The sequence below is a fragment of the Semicossyphus pulcher genome, unplaced genomic scaffold (assembly GCF_022749685.1).
Source record: "Semicossyphus pulcher isolate SPU_LCO1_2020_fin unplaced genomic scaffold, fSemPul1.0.p SCAF_11, whole genome shotgun sequence".
Classification (NCBI taxonomy): Eukaryota; Metazoa; Chordata; class Actinopteri; order Labriformes; family Labridae; genus Semicossyphus; species Semicossyphus pulcher.
In genome coordinates, this window is record NW_027211615.1 from 25,551,503 (window position 1) to 25,566,697 (window position 15,195).

At 42.3% G+C, this 15,195-nt stretch overlaps 1 protein-coding gene across 3 annotated transcripts in view; it reads right to left on the bottom strand.

Moving 5' to 3' along the window:
- Positions 1 to 15,195, bottom strand: part of LOC138611442 (E3 ubiquitin-protein ligase TRIM9) — a 63,265-nt gene that overhangs the window by 24,679 nt on the left and 23,391 nt on the right. For all 3 annotated transcript variants that reach the window (XM_069684572.1, XM_069684563.1, XM_069684554.1), the window contains exons 3-4: positions 8,863 to 8,958; positions 4,963 to 5,085 (exon numbers count right to left, since the gene is read on the bottom strand). In XM_069684572.1, the coding sequence (XP_069540673.1) occupies positions 4,963 to 5,085; positions 8,863 to 8,958 (219 nt within the window). The remainder of the gene's footprint in view (positions 1 to 4,962; positions 5,086 to 8,862; positions 8,959 to 15,195) is intronic.

The window sequence follows — 15,195 nt, forward strand, 5'->3', positions numbered from 1 at the left end:
CCATAAAAATATAATTCATAGCTAAAGTTAACAATTCAGTTTTAATTATAAAGCACATTAAAATCACAAAGGCCATTTTAAGTGATTTACATAGGCAAAGAAATGACATAAAATACATACATAAACACCTATAAATACATTATATATGAGGTAAAGGGAGAATAAATGCGAAAATTATTACTACTTTTGATACTTTTTTTATGACACTCCAATGACTCCATACTTTGATCTCAGAAAAACGACAGTATTGGCTTCTAACTTAAGCGAGGATGTATGACCCATAATCTCATTCATAGAAGGACTCAGACACACCCACGTTTTATGGGTTAGAGAGATGTGAAGATTAATCCTTCAGATGCTGGATTACAGCTGAGACTACAGTGTGTGTGTGTGTGTGTGTGTGTGTGTGTGTGTGTGTGTGCTCTTGAATGTGTATCTTAGTGAGGACAGTTATAGTACTTTGAAGAAGTGATAAGCAGTTATATCCACTCCAAAACATCCTTACTCCAAAGGGCTGTCTGAGGGTTAAGACTATACTCATCGGTTAGTGTTTTTTTTTTTTGGTTTACAATTTTTATTAGGAAATATGGCTCATGAAAAGATAAAACTTTGTCAGTTCACAAATAAGAGTCACAGTCATAGGAACATAAATGTCTAATGATATAACTATAATTCTATGCATCTCAATAGATCAAAAGAAAAACAAACAATAGAACTCATCGGTTAATGTTTAAGTTAGCGTACGGTATGTAACAACTGGTGAATTTATTCTTCCTCTCTGTTTTCCTTTTTTGCTAGCTAGTTAAAACAGAGCTCCACCAAATTTGCAATGCACCCCGGAAACTTTGTGTTATTGTAAAAATCCTCCATTGTGTATCAGACAATTAATATCGATGCAGTAGAGCTGGAGATGTCTTGTTTTTTTTGTCCACGCATTCTGCATCCTTGTCAAATCAGTCGCCTTCATAACCCACAATGCAACTCAACTGCTTACAGCTCAGCTGGAGATTCAGGTGTGTTATGCTCTGTGTAGCTAAGATATCATAGGGGCTACCGAGGTCTGGTCTTTCATTATGAGATATTTAACTATCACCCAATAGTCTTATCCCCTATGTAAGATAAAGATCAGATGAAACTTAATTAATCCCAAAGTGCCAGATAGCTCCAAAAAAAGACAGTACAATACAAATAATTCAAAATGCAAACAACTCAAATATAAGTGAATATCAGTCTCGTGCTAACTGTACCATTACTTTGGCAACCATTATGGCTACACTGCAAAAAGAAATCAATGCTTTACCGTAATTTTAGAAAACAAAGTGTTATAACATTTTGTTAGAAACAGCTGCGTCCTGCGAGTATCTCTGACTGTTCTTTAAAAGAAGAAGCAAAAATATGTTGCTCTTCATGGATTATTCTCTGGCTTTGCTGAATTTTAGGAGCATCTGCCTTTCTTTTAGTGTGGACACAATGTTTATTTATTTTATGCTATTGTTCTGTTTTTTGGTTTTGTGTCTTGCTGCAGCTGTATCCAAAATAGCAGATTAAAGGCACGTGAGTGCTTTGTGAAAAAAGGAACGAGGGCAAAGTTCACAGGCTGAAAATATTAAAAGCCACTGGAATAGATTATCTTTTGTAGCCTGGAGCTCCTCTGGCTTTTTGTTTAACGGAAAGAGTTATGATCTCCTTAAACTGCAGAAATGTTAGTCCGTGTTTAGTCCAATCATTCCAAACTGGATAATGTTAATAAAAAATCGCTCTTGACTTATCAGCCATTTGATTTAATACTGTTTTGCTAAATTGTGATGACGTTTACAGGTTTAAGACTGGGGAAAGGAATTTAATTAAGAAGGTGTATTTTTCTTGTTCCAGTATGTTTTAGATATTATTATTATTATTGTGCTATTATTTGGACAGATGGATGGATGCGTTATTAGTCGTTTACAGGAAATCACACTGTTGCAGCAGCTACAATCACATTCAAGACACCACATATATAACACTGAACGTAAAAACATTTATACACATAAAAACTACATCTAAAAATACCAAAATCAGTTTCTAAACAAAACTAAAACATAAAAATAAGACAGTAAAAATAGCTATTGTTTTATTATATTATATTATTTTTATTATTTTTGTATTAATTCTCTGTACTTTTATTTCAGCTGATTAAACAGCTGTTGTCTCTGGTCAGGCAGGAGCACAGATATGAGGTGTTAAGGCCCTATTCTACCTCCAAGTGTGCCGTCATTATCCACTGATGAAGTAGAATGACCCATATTGACATTAAGATAGCACTCTAACTAATTAAGATGTAATTATGAAAGCAAAGAGGGAAGTCAAGTGATGTAGCATAAATAGTGAAAAAGTCAATATCATTCTTTCTTTTTGTATTTTACTTTCAGGCTTCTTCCCAAACAAACACAACATGGTGGGGACGGACAGCGTGAAGGGGGTTTGCTTGAAAAGGGCCAATTTTAACTGATGAAAAAAGAGCCACAGAAGTCTCACAACTTCACTTACTTTACGATTTTCCTTGAATTATCATATTTTAGCCAAAACCTAAGAAGGAAGTGTCGATGTTTTAGCGTGTGTCATTATCAGTAGTGGGTAGTAACACGCTACACTTACTCTGTTACATGTACTTTGAGTCATTTTTTCACAAAAATTTACTTGTTTCGCAGAAAACCTTTAACTCTTACTCGAGTACATTTGCAAAAAAAAAGCACTTCTACTTGAGCTACACACGTCTTGCTACTTTTATTGACACCATGTTTCGAAATGAAGCACCCGCACCCGACTTCACCACATACGAGGACGTGTGAAGCGGACAGCGGTACTTCTGTATGACGACAACATCACTGCAGATGCCTGCGACGTCTCTGCTGCTGCGGACAGCTCGCAAGTTTACTTCACGGAGGAACGCTCACTCAGATGATTTCTAGTGAACAACCCCTACTAAGTTTACCATCATCAGTGTCGTCTGCAAGCACCAGTTAGCAACTTATCAACAGCTAACCACAGAAAATAGATCAGAAGAGCTGCACAGTAACTGAGGCAACGGTTTGGATTAGGGGAGAGTGGGGCAAGGTGAGCCGCCTCATGTTTCTGGGTACTGTTTGTCATGTAAGCTACATTCATGAAACACCCGTCATTTCTCTCTGGCAGTGATGGAGAGAAACACATAGGAGAAGGGCTTAGTAATATTTAGGCCTGCACAAATTGTTTTTGGTTCGCAAAGAAACATTTAGTAGGATATCAGTTTAATGACCCTGTCTAAAGCATTCCTATGGTGGTGACGAAAACTTAAAACAGGCCTTTTAAAGATGAAATAATATCCGAGGTGAAAGTTTATTTGAAGGATTTAATTAAATTGTGGTTTTAATTGTTTTCATTTGGCGTACACCGTACTATTTGAAAAGATTGTGGATAAATGATCCTTTCTAATATAACAAATGCAGTACATTATCTCTGTGTTTTATTTATTCATTTATGTGCTCTGTAATTGCTTGTTTACACTGTTGTTTTAAATCATTAATTACTTGTAAATCATTGTCAATTCACAACATCATGTGCCTCACAAATGTTGGTTTTCGGGCCCATCAGTTAAGCCTTTCTTTCAGTTTTCTTTTGTCCCAACATGAATAGAAGCCCGTAGTTTTATCAGTTAGAGAGAAGCGCCTTTCTGAATATTATTCACATGAGAAAAAAAGGGTTGTAGTTTATCATCAGCCATCAACAAGGCAGCCATTCTTCTCTTGTTCCAGTTTTGTCACAGCCTGCAGCTCTTTGCCCTCTGACTAAATCTCAATCCCCAGCCTGCAGATAATGACAACAGCTGTCCTAAGGGCCTCCGTCCAACCTCCCCCTAACTACACCACCACCACCAGCCAGACGGTCAGTCGGTCGGCGGGCACGTTGGGGCTGGGCAGGCGTCCATGTGATACGCTAAGACTTTGGAAAACCCCAGCAGAGGATTTACAGAGGAAAGTGAAAAACTAAACTGTCGGATAGAAGTCGCTGGTTTAAAGACAATGTTTTTTGTTTATGGCTGCAGCACGGGTGATTAGGCCAAGACAAATCTCCCACCTGTGGGACAATAAAGTTTATCTTGATCTTGAAGACATGACGCAGACAGAAGTGATAAAAGGTTGAAATATAAAAGTCTAACTAATCTATTGGTTTTTGTAAATCTATCATTGTTCAGGTTTGCACAGATGTGACTGCAACAGGTGTAAGAGCAAGGTGATCAAATTGCAGCTGCAGTACTCGTACAGTATAAAGGAGAAGGACGAGATTTGGACAGCTTGGTGCGTTGTGCCACTTTCCTTTATACTCTGCGTCAAGCTTATCAGCATTTTTTTTGCCTTGTTTTCCTGGCCCTCGCCTGTGTTGGGATCCCTAATGGACTTATTTGCATGTTTTGGATTACCTTCCATGGTTTGACCCTTGACTTCTTCATCATAAGCCTTTAGTAAAAAAAAGGGGGGGAAAAAGCATCTGAACTGCACCAGCTCTGTGCAGACCTTTCTAGTGTTGATGGGCAAGCAGCTACGCTCTGACTAAACAGATTCTACATAGAAATAATCCGAACTCCGTTCAACAAACTTGTCATGTTAAAGTAGTTTTCTTCTCCTCTTGAGGACAGGCCTGACAAAGCTTCATGTTGCTAATAATCTGCATCATGATGTTGTTATTTCAGCAAACTTAAGAGCCGTTAATTAAAGTCAAGCACAAGAAAATCTGTTTCTTTTTCGGCTTCAAGTAAGCCAGAGTGCAGCCTCTGTGTAACTTACTGTTTACAGTGAAACTGAGACTCAGCACAGACAGATGAACGGGCGCTCCTCCGGGGGATTTAATGAACCAAGAAATGACGGTGTTTATTTTGCAGTCGACAGCCGATGTGTTCTGAGATTGCACTCTGACAAATAAAGACGCTAAGAGATCGGTCAGTCCCACCTTTTGCTTGTACTCCTTCTCCTTGGTGACTTTGGTGAGCAGTTTGGCCTTTTGCCGGGTGAGCGCTTCGATCAGAGAGTCACACTGGGCCACGAGGCAGGCTTCGAACTCCACGCCGCTCTCCTGAAGGACACACACACACAAAAACACACAATCAGAAGGGCAAAAAATCACATAAAACCTAAAAAGGAGAGAGACCACAGATGAGAGCAGCCACACGTCACTTCCTGTTCGCCAGAATGACCACGCCCCCTTTAGGGTAAAAACAAGCACAAGGCAGTCATGAGAGGACGCTCATGTCCCCTTATGACTATGATTATGTTAATGTCACGATGCCGATTGTGTGATTATTGAGTCTACTTTAGTTCTGCATTTCATTTGTGTTTCATGGTTTAGATCATTTCCTGTTTTACTTTGTCACCTTGTCTCTCGTGTTTCCCACTTGTTTGTGTGTCCTGCCCTGATTGTTTTCACCTGCCCCCTGATTGTCTCACCTGTGTCTGATGAGCCTCACCTCCTAGGTTTATTGAATCTCTGTGCTGCCCTGCCTCACTGTCAGTTCATCGTCATCTTTTGTCCTTGTCAGTGTTACCAGTGTTCTTGCTCCTCTTGGCTCCCTGTTTTCATGTGGATTTTTTGTTACCTGCTTTGTTGGACGTTTTGCTCTGGGACTTAGTTTGCTTGAACCCTGTGGACAGTGAGCCTTTGTTGCCTTTTTCCCTTTTTTGTTATTAAACTTATAAGCTGTGTTTGAAATGCCGTACTACATACTACATACTGAATACTGCATACTGTGTTCGGCAGTAGTCTGTAGTATGGAGGAGCTTTTCAAATTCATTTTGCAGTATGCTACGCCAGGCGGAAGTAACCAATAACCGCCGCTTCTTTAGCTATAGCGCCCCCTTCTGCTGGAATGCTGCTGCTGTCCGTCATTTCAACTGCCGCTGTGACGTTCCAGCGCTTTGCATTGTGGGATACAGTAGGCGAGGTAGACTGGTCCAATGCATACAGGAGATTTTCTCCAAATCATCCGGGTATTTTTGGCATACTGCACATTTTGCTTTGGTTTGCATATTGCATACTACATTTGGTCAAATCAGTACGTACTGTGTGTGTGTAGCCAACAACAACAAGCGTTTTATCTGCACCTGAGTCCTCTCCCTTTTTGTGTTTGTGTTTCAACCAGAACCGTGACAAATTGTTGTAATACAGCCGTTTGCCTGACTGGCTGTTAGATTTGGGCACTTAATGGCGTTAAAACTACAGTATTCTTATTTTAAGTTATTAAATCATCAAAGGAACCAGGATTCCTATTTATTACCTTACATATTAGATGAGAGCAACCCATCCGGGTACTTCCCTCCTGGTACCCCCTCTATGGATTATGAGCATGCGACACATTATGATGGATCATATTGTTCGGGGCACTTTAGCTTCTTCGAGGTTTCACTCTCATCAAGGGCTTCCATCAGATATTCTAAAATCACCACGGTGACTAAAATAGATCCGCTGGTGTGTGTTTGCTTCTTTCAGCAGCACGGAGCTGCTTTGTGTTTGTTGCTGAAATGTTAATTAGCAGCAACATCTTGTTCTATTTTTGTTTCCAGCACACAAACAGCAAAATGTTAATTAATTTAATAGACGGCAGAGAAGAATTAATCATGTTTACTATTTGTTTGCACAACAGTCGTGCTCTCCACCAATTTTCCTCCAGAAGCATAACGTTATAAGACATGGCCGAATGTGAGTGGACATCCACCAGTCCTTTGGGAGGGCTTTCCACAGTGTCCAACAACCTGACTGCGTGGATTATCTACATTCAGGCTAAGACTTTGAAGGCCTGCAGGACAGTCGTTGGAGAGTTAATGAGAGAAACATCTTCAGGGGTATTTTATCTCTGCACAGAGCTCACATGATGAGGTCTTGGACAGAAGTGATTTCCAATCAAGCTTCCTCCGCTGAATGACACACTTCCGATCCGTAAGAGGATGACTCCCACACTTTTCTGTTCTTTATCCTTCCATCTCTCTCTCCGGCTGTTCTGGCTCCCAGACGGAGCAAATAAGTGCGCAGAGTTTAAGACTCTTAATGCCCGCTCGTGGTGCTGCAGCAGGCGAGATATGACGGAGCAGGCAGTGTGTGTGCATGCGTGTCAAAGTGTGCATGGCTGGCGCCGCACACATACATTGGGCTGATGTGGTTTGTTTTAGTTTGGTGACTCAGTGGATTTGCCTCCCTGCTGCACAGCTTGAGGAGTCCAAATGTTTCTCTCTCTGTGACTGATTTATTTGGAGCTTAAAGTCCATTAGCAGCAGGTTCCCCAAAGCTGAATGTATTTAGTCGGGGAAAACATCAGGGGAGGTGTGAATTATGTAAACACTCTGCATGCATGGGGTAACTGATCAGACATGGGCGTCGGGTCTGGTGCAATCTGGCACAGCTAGACATTCGTCTCGTCAACCTCATGGGGCTACGGGGAACATCTTTTGGAAAATGTTGAGATCCTGAGGCAGACGTGTTGGCTGTGAGTTTGTTAAATCAACCGCTTACAGAAGTGGCTTCTTTGGTTTGAGCATGAATTCATACTACCTCTACGCAATGATATAATCTGTGTAGTGCATACTTTTTGCGTGTAGTCCAACAGATATCGACATGGTTACGTACAAAGGGAAATTGGCTTCCATTAAAGTGCTTCTCCTTCTGGAGCCGAGTGCACCAGCTCGGCGTACGCCTGGGTGTAACGCCACGTCCGGCCTAGAGCTGAAAGTTACGACACACTTTAAGCTACGCCCTTAGCACCACTTAGAATTAAGCCCTGTTTGTGCTGCACTCGGGCATATCTTTTACGCCTAGGATGGAGCAGTCGTGAGTTTAGGAAGTCAGACTTAAATCCACAGAAAACCTGAAAGAAAAACACAATGGCAGCGCGTCCCGTTGTTTTGCAGGATGATAAATAAAATGAGAGTCATCTGTGATCAGACCATGCCGCCGGAAATCTACACAGAAAGCGAGCTGATTGAAATGTTTCGTTTTGGATGGCAGGCCCTGTTTGAATTAATTAAAGAGCTCTCCCCTCCGCTTCGGCATGTGTCGGACAGTAACACGGCGCTGTCCTCGCCCTGCAGGTGCTGATTGAGCTCAGATTGTACACCAGCAGGGCCTTTCAAAACACAGTGCGGGACATGATAAATGTACATCTGACAACTCCATGCTTGATTATCATTATTGATTGCAGCGATGATCAATTTTCTTGTCGATGCTTTTGTCTGTGTGTCGTGTGTGTTGTTCAGTTTTGCTGTGAGCATTTTTATGTTCTGCAAACAACAATGACTTTCCTTACATCACTATCCGTAAAATGTATTTTTCTTTACTTTTGTTTTGTGTTACCTTCTGTCGATAGTTTAATGGGAGAAGTTAGAAAGTGGAGAAGTGTGTTGCTTGGCAACAGTCACTGCTTTGGGAGTGTGAACGTGGACGCACATCATAAGACCGGGCGCAGCTACGACCGGCGTCAGTCAGGCTTGGTGCACTCACTCAGTGTAAATTCGAATCAAGAAGTCGGCCGTAAGAGAAAAGTCCTATTTGTTTACGCTCAGCTGGTGCACTCGGCTCCTGAAGCCGTTTCACCACGCAAAATGGATCAAACATAACTTCCAGCTGTAAGCATTTCCTCCTGTGCATCACACTCTGGGTCCATTAAAAAAACATGCACATTTATTGGATTGTTTGTGTCACATTTGCGGTGTAAAAACAAAAAGTCAAAAATTCTCCCACGAGTATTTATATTAGATTAAAGTCTTCAAATCTTACTTATATTTTTTAAGTGAAAGATCTTATTAAACTCCCCTGCAGGTAAAAGTTCTGCCTTCACGTCAGTAACACAGTAGAGGGTGAAGTTACCTGTATCTGCTGCAGCATGTTCTTGAGCTGAACCAGGAACTCCTTTGCATCTTTAGCTTTTTCGGAGACGCCGTTCAGGGCCTGGGAGAGCTGGCACTGCAGAGACACACGGAGAGAGACACGTAACCATTAAAATGCATGAAAAGGAAACTTTAAGGACCACTTTAGTCATCACGATTACTTTGGCGAGTATTATATCTTTGTTTATGACAACTGTACAAGACAGTTTTCCCGTGTAATCTTTTCCCTTAGCACCACATTTTTTTACTTCAGGATGCTGAAAAGAAATGACATGTAGAGAAGAAAAAACCATCAATGGAAGATGAGGACTCATAAACAGGTCTTTTCTTTGTTGGTTATCGCTGACAAACGATATGATCTGTTGGATCTACTGAGGACACATTACTGTAGCGCTGTCTGGAAGAGGCTCCTCTTCCTGTAGGGCAAACTGTGACCTCCCAGTACAACCAGTGATGCTCTGGTTGTTATGTAATCATTTAACCCAACACTGGCGATCATTCTCCCTTGATGCTCAGATTACACTTGATCCCAGCCCGGAGCCGGGACCTCCTCTCAAAGGCCAAGACTCTGCATTGTCTTAATAACAGGGATTAAGTTAATCTAGATTAGATGATGATCGAGATTAGAGTCGAGAAAATCCATGAGTGTGAAAACATCATCGCTTGTTACTCTTTCCTCGTAGCGGCAGAACTTAAATTAGACATTTAGTCAGAATGCAGAGATACCAGTTCATACCCATTTTATTTATTTATGTTATATTTAAAATATTAATCAAAAATACCTTAAAAAATAATTTGGTATCTACTGTTAAAAGGACCATTTAGCGGAAAAACACTTCTCCTCAATATAACATGAATACATCTTTAACTGAAGCAAATCATCTTGTCAATAAATATATTGAACGTGTAACTGAAACGTCTTTGACACTCTTTGTTCTCTGTTTACCCTCCTAAATGAAGCACTGCCTGATTTCTGCCTCTGGTGGCGTACGGTATATTAAATATTCTCCGTAACACCACCAGCAGCTGTTTGCGTCTCCTGTCTGCTGCTGATACGGTGCGAGTTAAAACAAACCCGGGGAGCTTTAACAACCCGTGACCTGATACGGGTTTGATGACCAACGTTTAATTTGGTTGACTGAATAATCTCATCATGTCACCAGTTAATTTCCAGACATAAATTGTAAGCTGGTGGGCGTCTCATTAACACCTACGACCCCTCGGATGGAGAATAAAGAGATGAACGTGGGACCTTAGAAATGAAGCGTACTGGTTCCCATTTATTCTGTTAAGAGAGTTTGCATGTTGAAAGAAGAGCAGTAACATGTATAAATCTATTAGGATATCTTCGTCCTGCAGCTGCAAGCACAGATAAACTAGTTAGTTAGAATATAAAAACAAGTTATTAAATGTGTTTAACCTCTGCGGTCCTTCTCCTGCTCTGCATCGTTAAAATGTCTTTAATGTCCAACAAACATCAAATGTTCAGGGGGGGAAATATAAGTACTGCAAATACACACATTATATTTTAACCTAAAATATTTTCTACACTTCAAATTTATTTTCGTGATGTATACAACGGTAAATTTTGTTGTGGTATAGCCCTTTAGATTAAGTGACTTAAGATGTGGCTGCATCCTTCGAAGGCCGTATTTGAAGGCCGATTGCATCACAGCGGTGCGACAACGGCTGTCCCATTTCTGAGGCTCCATCAGAAGCGGCCGACAAATGCGTCCTCCTTTTCCCGGGCCACGAAGGATCCATCGGGTGCACCCTTCGCGGCCCAGTGTATCCCGAGATTCATTGCGCGTTGTATCAAACAAGATGGCGGACTCTTAAGCGGCCGTGGAATAAACTTTAAAATATAAAAGAGGGCCTTGATAGTTTAAATCATCTTTAAAATAACAGGTTAAGTTACGTGACGTTGGTTATGCTGGCTAGTTAGCCAGCTGGCTACCGGTTGCTAGGCGACAGGAGCGGCATTTGGTGACACAAGGGGAAGGGCAGTAACAGCAGGTGGCGCAAACAGGAAATCCTCAGCAGACCAGACCGTCTTATTTCAGTTCGGCTTTAGCGTCTACGCAGGCTACGAGTGATTCGTCCTCTGTAGACGGCGTCCTTCGAGGGACGCAGCCCCTGAATTGAAACGCAGCTTTAGTTTCATTAGTTTTAATAGTATAAAGATATCTGCCTACACTTTGATGAATGTCCCCTGTATGGTGTGTTCAGGACCCCATGATTTTAAAGGTATTAAGAGTATTTAGCACAATATAGTAGATTATTTTGCACACTGAGTGTAAGGTACGCAATGAAGTTGAAATATTTTATTGGTAGATTATTTTAGGTCCCAACTCTAGATACATTATTTGCCATTCATCAAATTGTTACCTCTGTAGAAAGTAAAAAAGGATTATTGGATGTTAGAAATTCAATTAGCATGGACGAAACCAAATGAATAAAAGAATAAAAAGTCATATCGAGGACTTTTCAGTGATCCAGAAGGTCTTCAGTCAGAACAGTTCAGACATGGAGACGACCGACAGATGATAAAATCACTAAACACTCACATTCACCTCTCCTCTAATGACGCGCCAATTCCAATCAGATACATAACTTACAGCTTAGGAAGAGTGTGTGTGTGTGTGTGTGTGTGTGTGTGTGTGTGTGTGTGTGTGTGTGTGTGTGTGTGTGGGTGTGTGTGCATTAGTCACTGGTAGAGACAGGACAAAGGAAACACACACTCTTCCACACATGCCAGGCTGTGATGAATCTTCTCTACTGTCGCCACACCCACATGTCCCACCTGCTCCTCTAAATCTCAACACACACACACACACACACGCACAGAGCCAGAAGGCGATATGAAGCTGGCAGATCTCCTCTTTTGTTACTAGAAATCATAAATTACAGCTGAATTCGCTGCATGGAGCAAAGGTCAGAATCATGTGTGGATCATTGGATGCTTCAAAGATGCTGACACTGAACTTAATTAAAGTAATAATCTTGGAAATTTTCATTTAATAAATGTCTGTTAAGTCACTATCTATCAAGCCTGTGGCCCACTGATGAAAGCCTTTGCATTTGCAGTATTACAGACTGGGTGTCATCACAAGCGGCGCCCAGTTAGTGACACATTTTCCATCACCCAGCAGTGGTTGGTCTGCCAGAGATGGGAGGCGGAGCTAAGCGGCTGCTTTTCCGCTCTCTGCAAGTGTTGCGAGTAAACAGTAATCTACTATGGCTGAACAAACAAAGAAAAGATGGATGACTACAGATGCAACTTCAGCAAGATTAGGTCAAAACCTAGTACGTGGCTGACCGCATCAGGTCAGTGTGCGCTTTTGTGGGCAATGTGTTACAAGGACTGTCCTCATGAGGCCGATGACAATGTGTTTGAAAGCAGGTGAGGTGAGGACAGCGGAGGAGCAGCGCCGCCTACTCCCCGAACAAAGTATCCAGAGCCCTATATACGGAGAGTCGCGTCAGTGGAGGTCCAATATGCTCCATGATCCACCATTGCGATGTCGCAACTCTCTCTCTCTACAGCTGTGAAAGTCCCGTCACTTAGTCAGTCAGTCACATACAGACCTGTGTGTAGGGCCGACCCAAATAAGTGAAAATCCAAAGAAAAAGAAACAAACTCGACGCTCAGATGAAGCAAACAGTCTAAAAAGGAAAGCGACCGTCAGCCAGGAAAATCAAGAGTTACAACCGGAGCCAACCGCGGACGTCACACATGCAGCACTGTCTGGATATCTGGGAAGTGTGCTCCTGCAATTACCGTTTATCGCCACAGGTGGCGCCTAAGAGAACGCAACTGAGATCTTAGAGATTATAACTTTAATAAAATCACATTAAAGACTCAAAACAAAATAGTATCCTTTAATCATTCAGACATTGTTTATGAGAGGTTAAGTAGCACCGAGTAAGTCTAAGACATCATTAAAAGCTCGCTACTCTTGTTGTTGTTCAGTCGGGACGGATGTATTCTCTTTTATAGCCTCTTTATCGAAGCTCTTTGGCCTCCCTGCATACATCCATTTATTGTCTGTTTCTGATGATTTAATTGTAAGACTAAAGACAGTGAAACAAACAGGATTATGTTGGTGATTAAGCATGCACCCTGAATGTGTGTTTAAAAACGTAAGTACATAATGATCAATTGACTTTGTATGAGGGATTATTATACACGTCCTTCCTGTGGTGATCTCCCGTGGTTGTATATGAAAGGAAATCTCCCACCACACACAGCCAGCGCATTGTATGCATAATCCCCTCTCCACATCTCCACAATAACCACTCCACCCCCACCACACACACACACACTGATCTTATCCCCGTCCATCCCTCTCTTCCACACGTGCTGTCCGGAGTCAGGAGGAGGGACGTGTGGAGGTCATGGTTCACAAATCAACCCTCTGGAGCTCCTCCCTGCTCCTCACCAAGAGGCCATCTGCCCCAGCAAGCTGTCTGGCCTGTTTAGTACGCTTGTGTGTGTATGTGTGTGTGTGTTTTCATGCCAAGATGCTAACAAGGGGATGAGGGATGTGGCATACGGGGGCCGTCCTGGCACATCCCCTCCCCTCTTATTTGCTCTGTCTGGTTCTTTATTCACTGCCCGGCAGAGATGATCGTCGGGTCAGAGTGCTGAGCTACATCCTCCCACCTGCCCGCTCCTGCCCGCCCATTTGCTTACTATACTACGCATCTTTTATTCATTCATTGATTTTCTTAACCTATCGCTTCTTTTGCACAGCGGTGGGGAGTTGGAGGCTATCCCAGCATGCATTGTGTGGAAGGCAGGATGTAGGGGGGAGGTTGGTTAGAGGAGCGACACAGAGGGGAAGAATGAAACAATGAATACAACACAAACAAACGCTGGATATGTTGAGAAGGAAATATAGTAACATCCTGACAAGCTGATAACGTCACAGATAAGGTTGATGATAGATTTAAATGAGCACAATGTTAAAGTTATAATCTTGAAGATTTCGTTTCACCTCAAGATGGTGATAAACAGTAATTGTAGGAGCACACTTCCCAGATATCCAGACAGTGTCACATGTGTGACGTCCACGGTTGGCTCCGGTTGTAACTCTTGATTTTCCTGGCTGACGGTCGCTTTCCTTTTCAGACTGTTTGCTTCATCTGAGCGTCGAGTTTGTTTCTTTTTCTTTGGATTTTCACTTATTTTTGGCTGACCACCGGGGACAGCCTTACACACTGTCTGTGTGTGACTGACTGAGTGAGTGACGGTACTTTCACAGCTGTAGAGAGAGAGAGTTGCGACATAGCAATGGTAGATCATGGAGCATATTGGACCTCCACTGACGCGACTCTCTGTCTACACGGCTCTGGATACTTTGTTCGGGGAGTAGGCGGGGCTGCTCCTCCGCTGCTCGTCCGCTGTCCTCTGCTTTCAAACACGTTGTCATCGGCCTCATAAGGACGGTCCTTGTAACACAAAAGCACACATCGTCCTGATGCGGTCAGCGACATAGTCTTGTTGAAGTTGTATCTGTAGTCATCCATCTTTTCTTTGTTTGTTCAGCCATAGTAGATTACTGTTTACTCGCAACACTTGCAGAGAGCGGAAAAGCAGCCGCTTAGCTCCGCCTACCCTCTCTGGCAGACCAACCACTGCTGGCTGATGGAAAACGCGTCACTAACTGGTCGCCACAGACACCCAGTCTGTAATACTGCAAAAGGCTTTCATCAGTGGGCCATAGGCTCAATCACCATTGTGTTACCTTATTCAGCGATAGATACTGACTTGACAGACGTTAATTTAAATGAAACTCTTTCTTTCGATTATTCTTTAAAGCAATGTCACCCAGCAGTGAGTAAGACTGTTATGATGCCAACGTTTTGTCCTCACCATGACAACAAACTCTCTGCTCATGTGGTTTAGGTCATGTCCACACATACACGAGTATTGAGTTTTCCCCTCCTTCGTTTAAAAAAAAAACCCCGTCTACACAAGCACGGTTATAAAAAAACCCCATCTAAACAAAAACGCAAAAACACTAACAGGCGCCGATATAACCCGGTCATGCAAAGAAGAAGAAGAAGAATCGCGACCAATCAAATGTCTGAAAAAATCTATCCGGACGCCTTTGTTCCTCAATATATCAGACGAGTAACTGTACATACGTGTAAACATGTCAGAAGTCCTGTTAAGCATCACTGTTTATGTCACGTCCATCATTTTGCGAGGCATGTCGCCTCATGTGTGTCGCCTCACAAAGGAGATAACGGCGCACAGCCTGACGTCAGGAGCCAAAAACGCCGTTTACCCCGTCTACACGTCTCC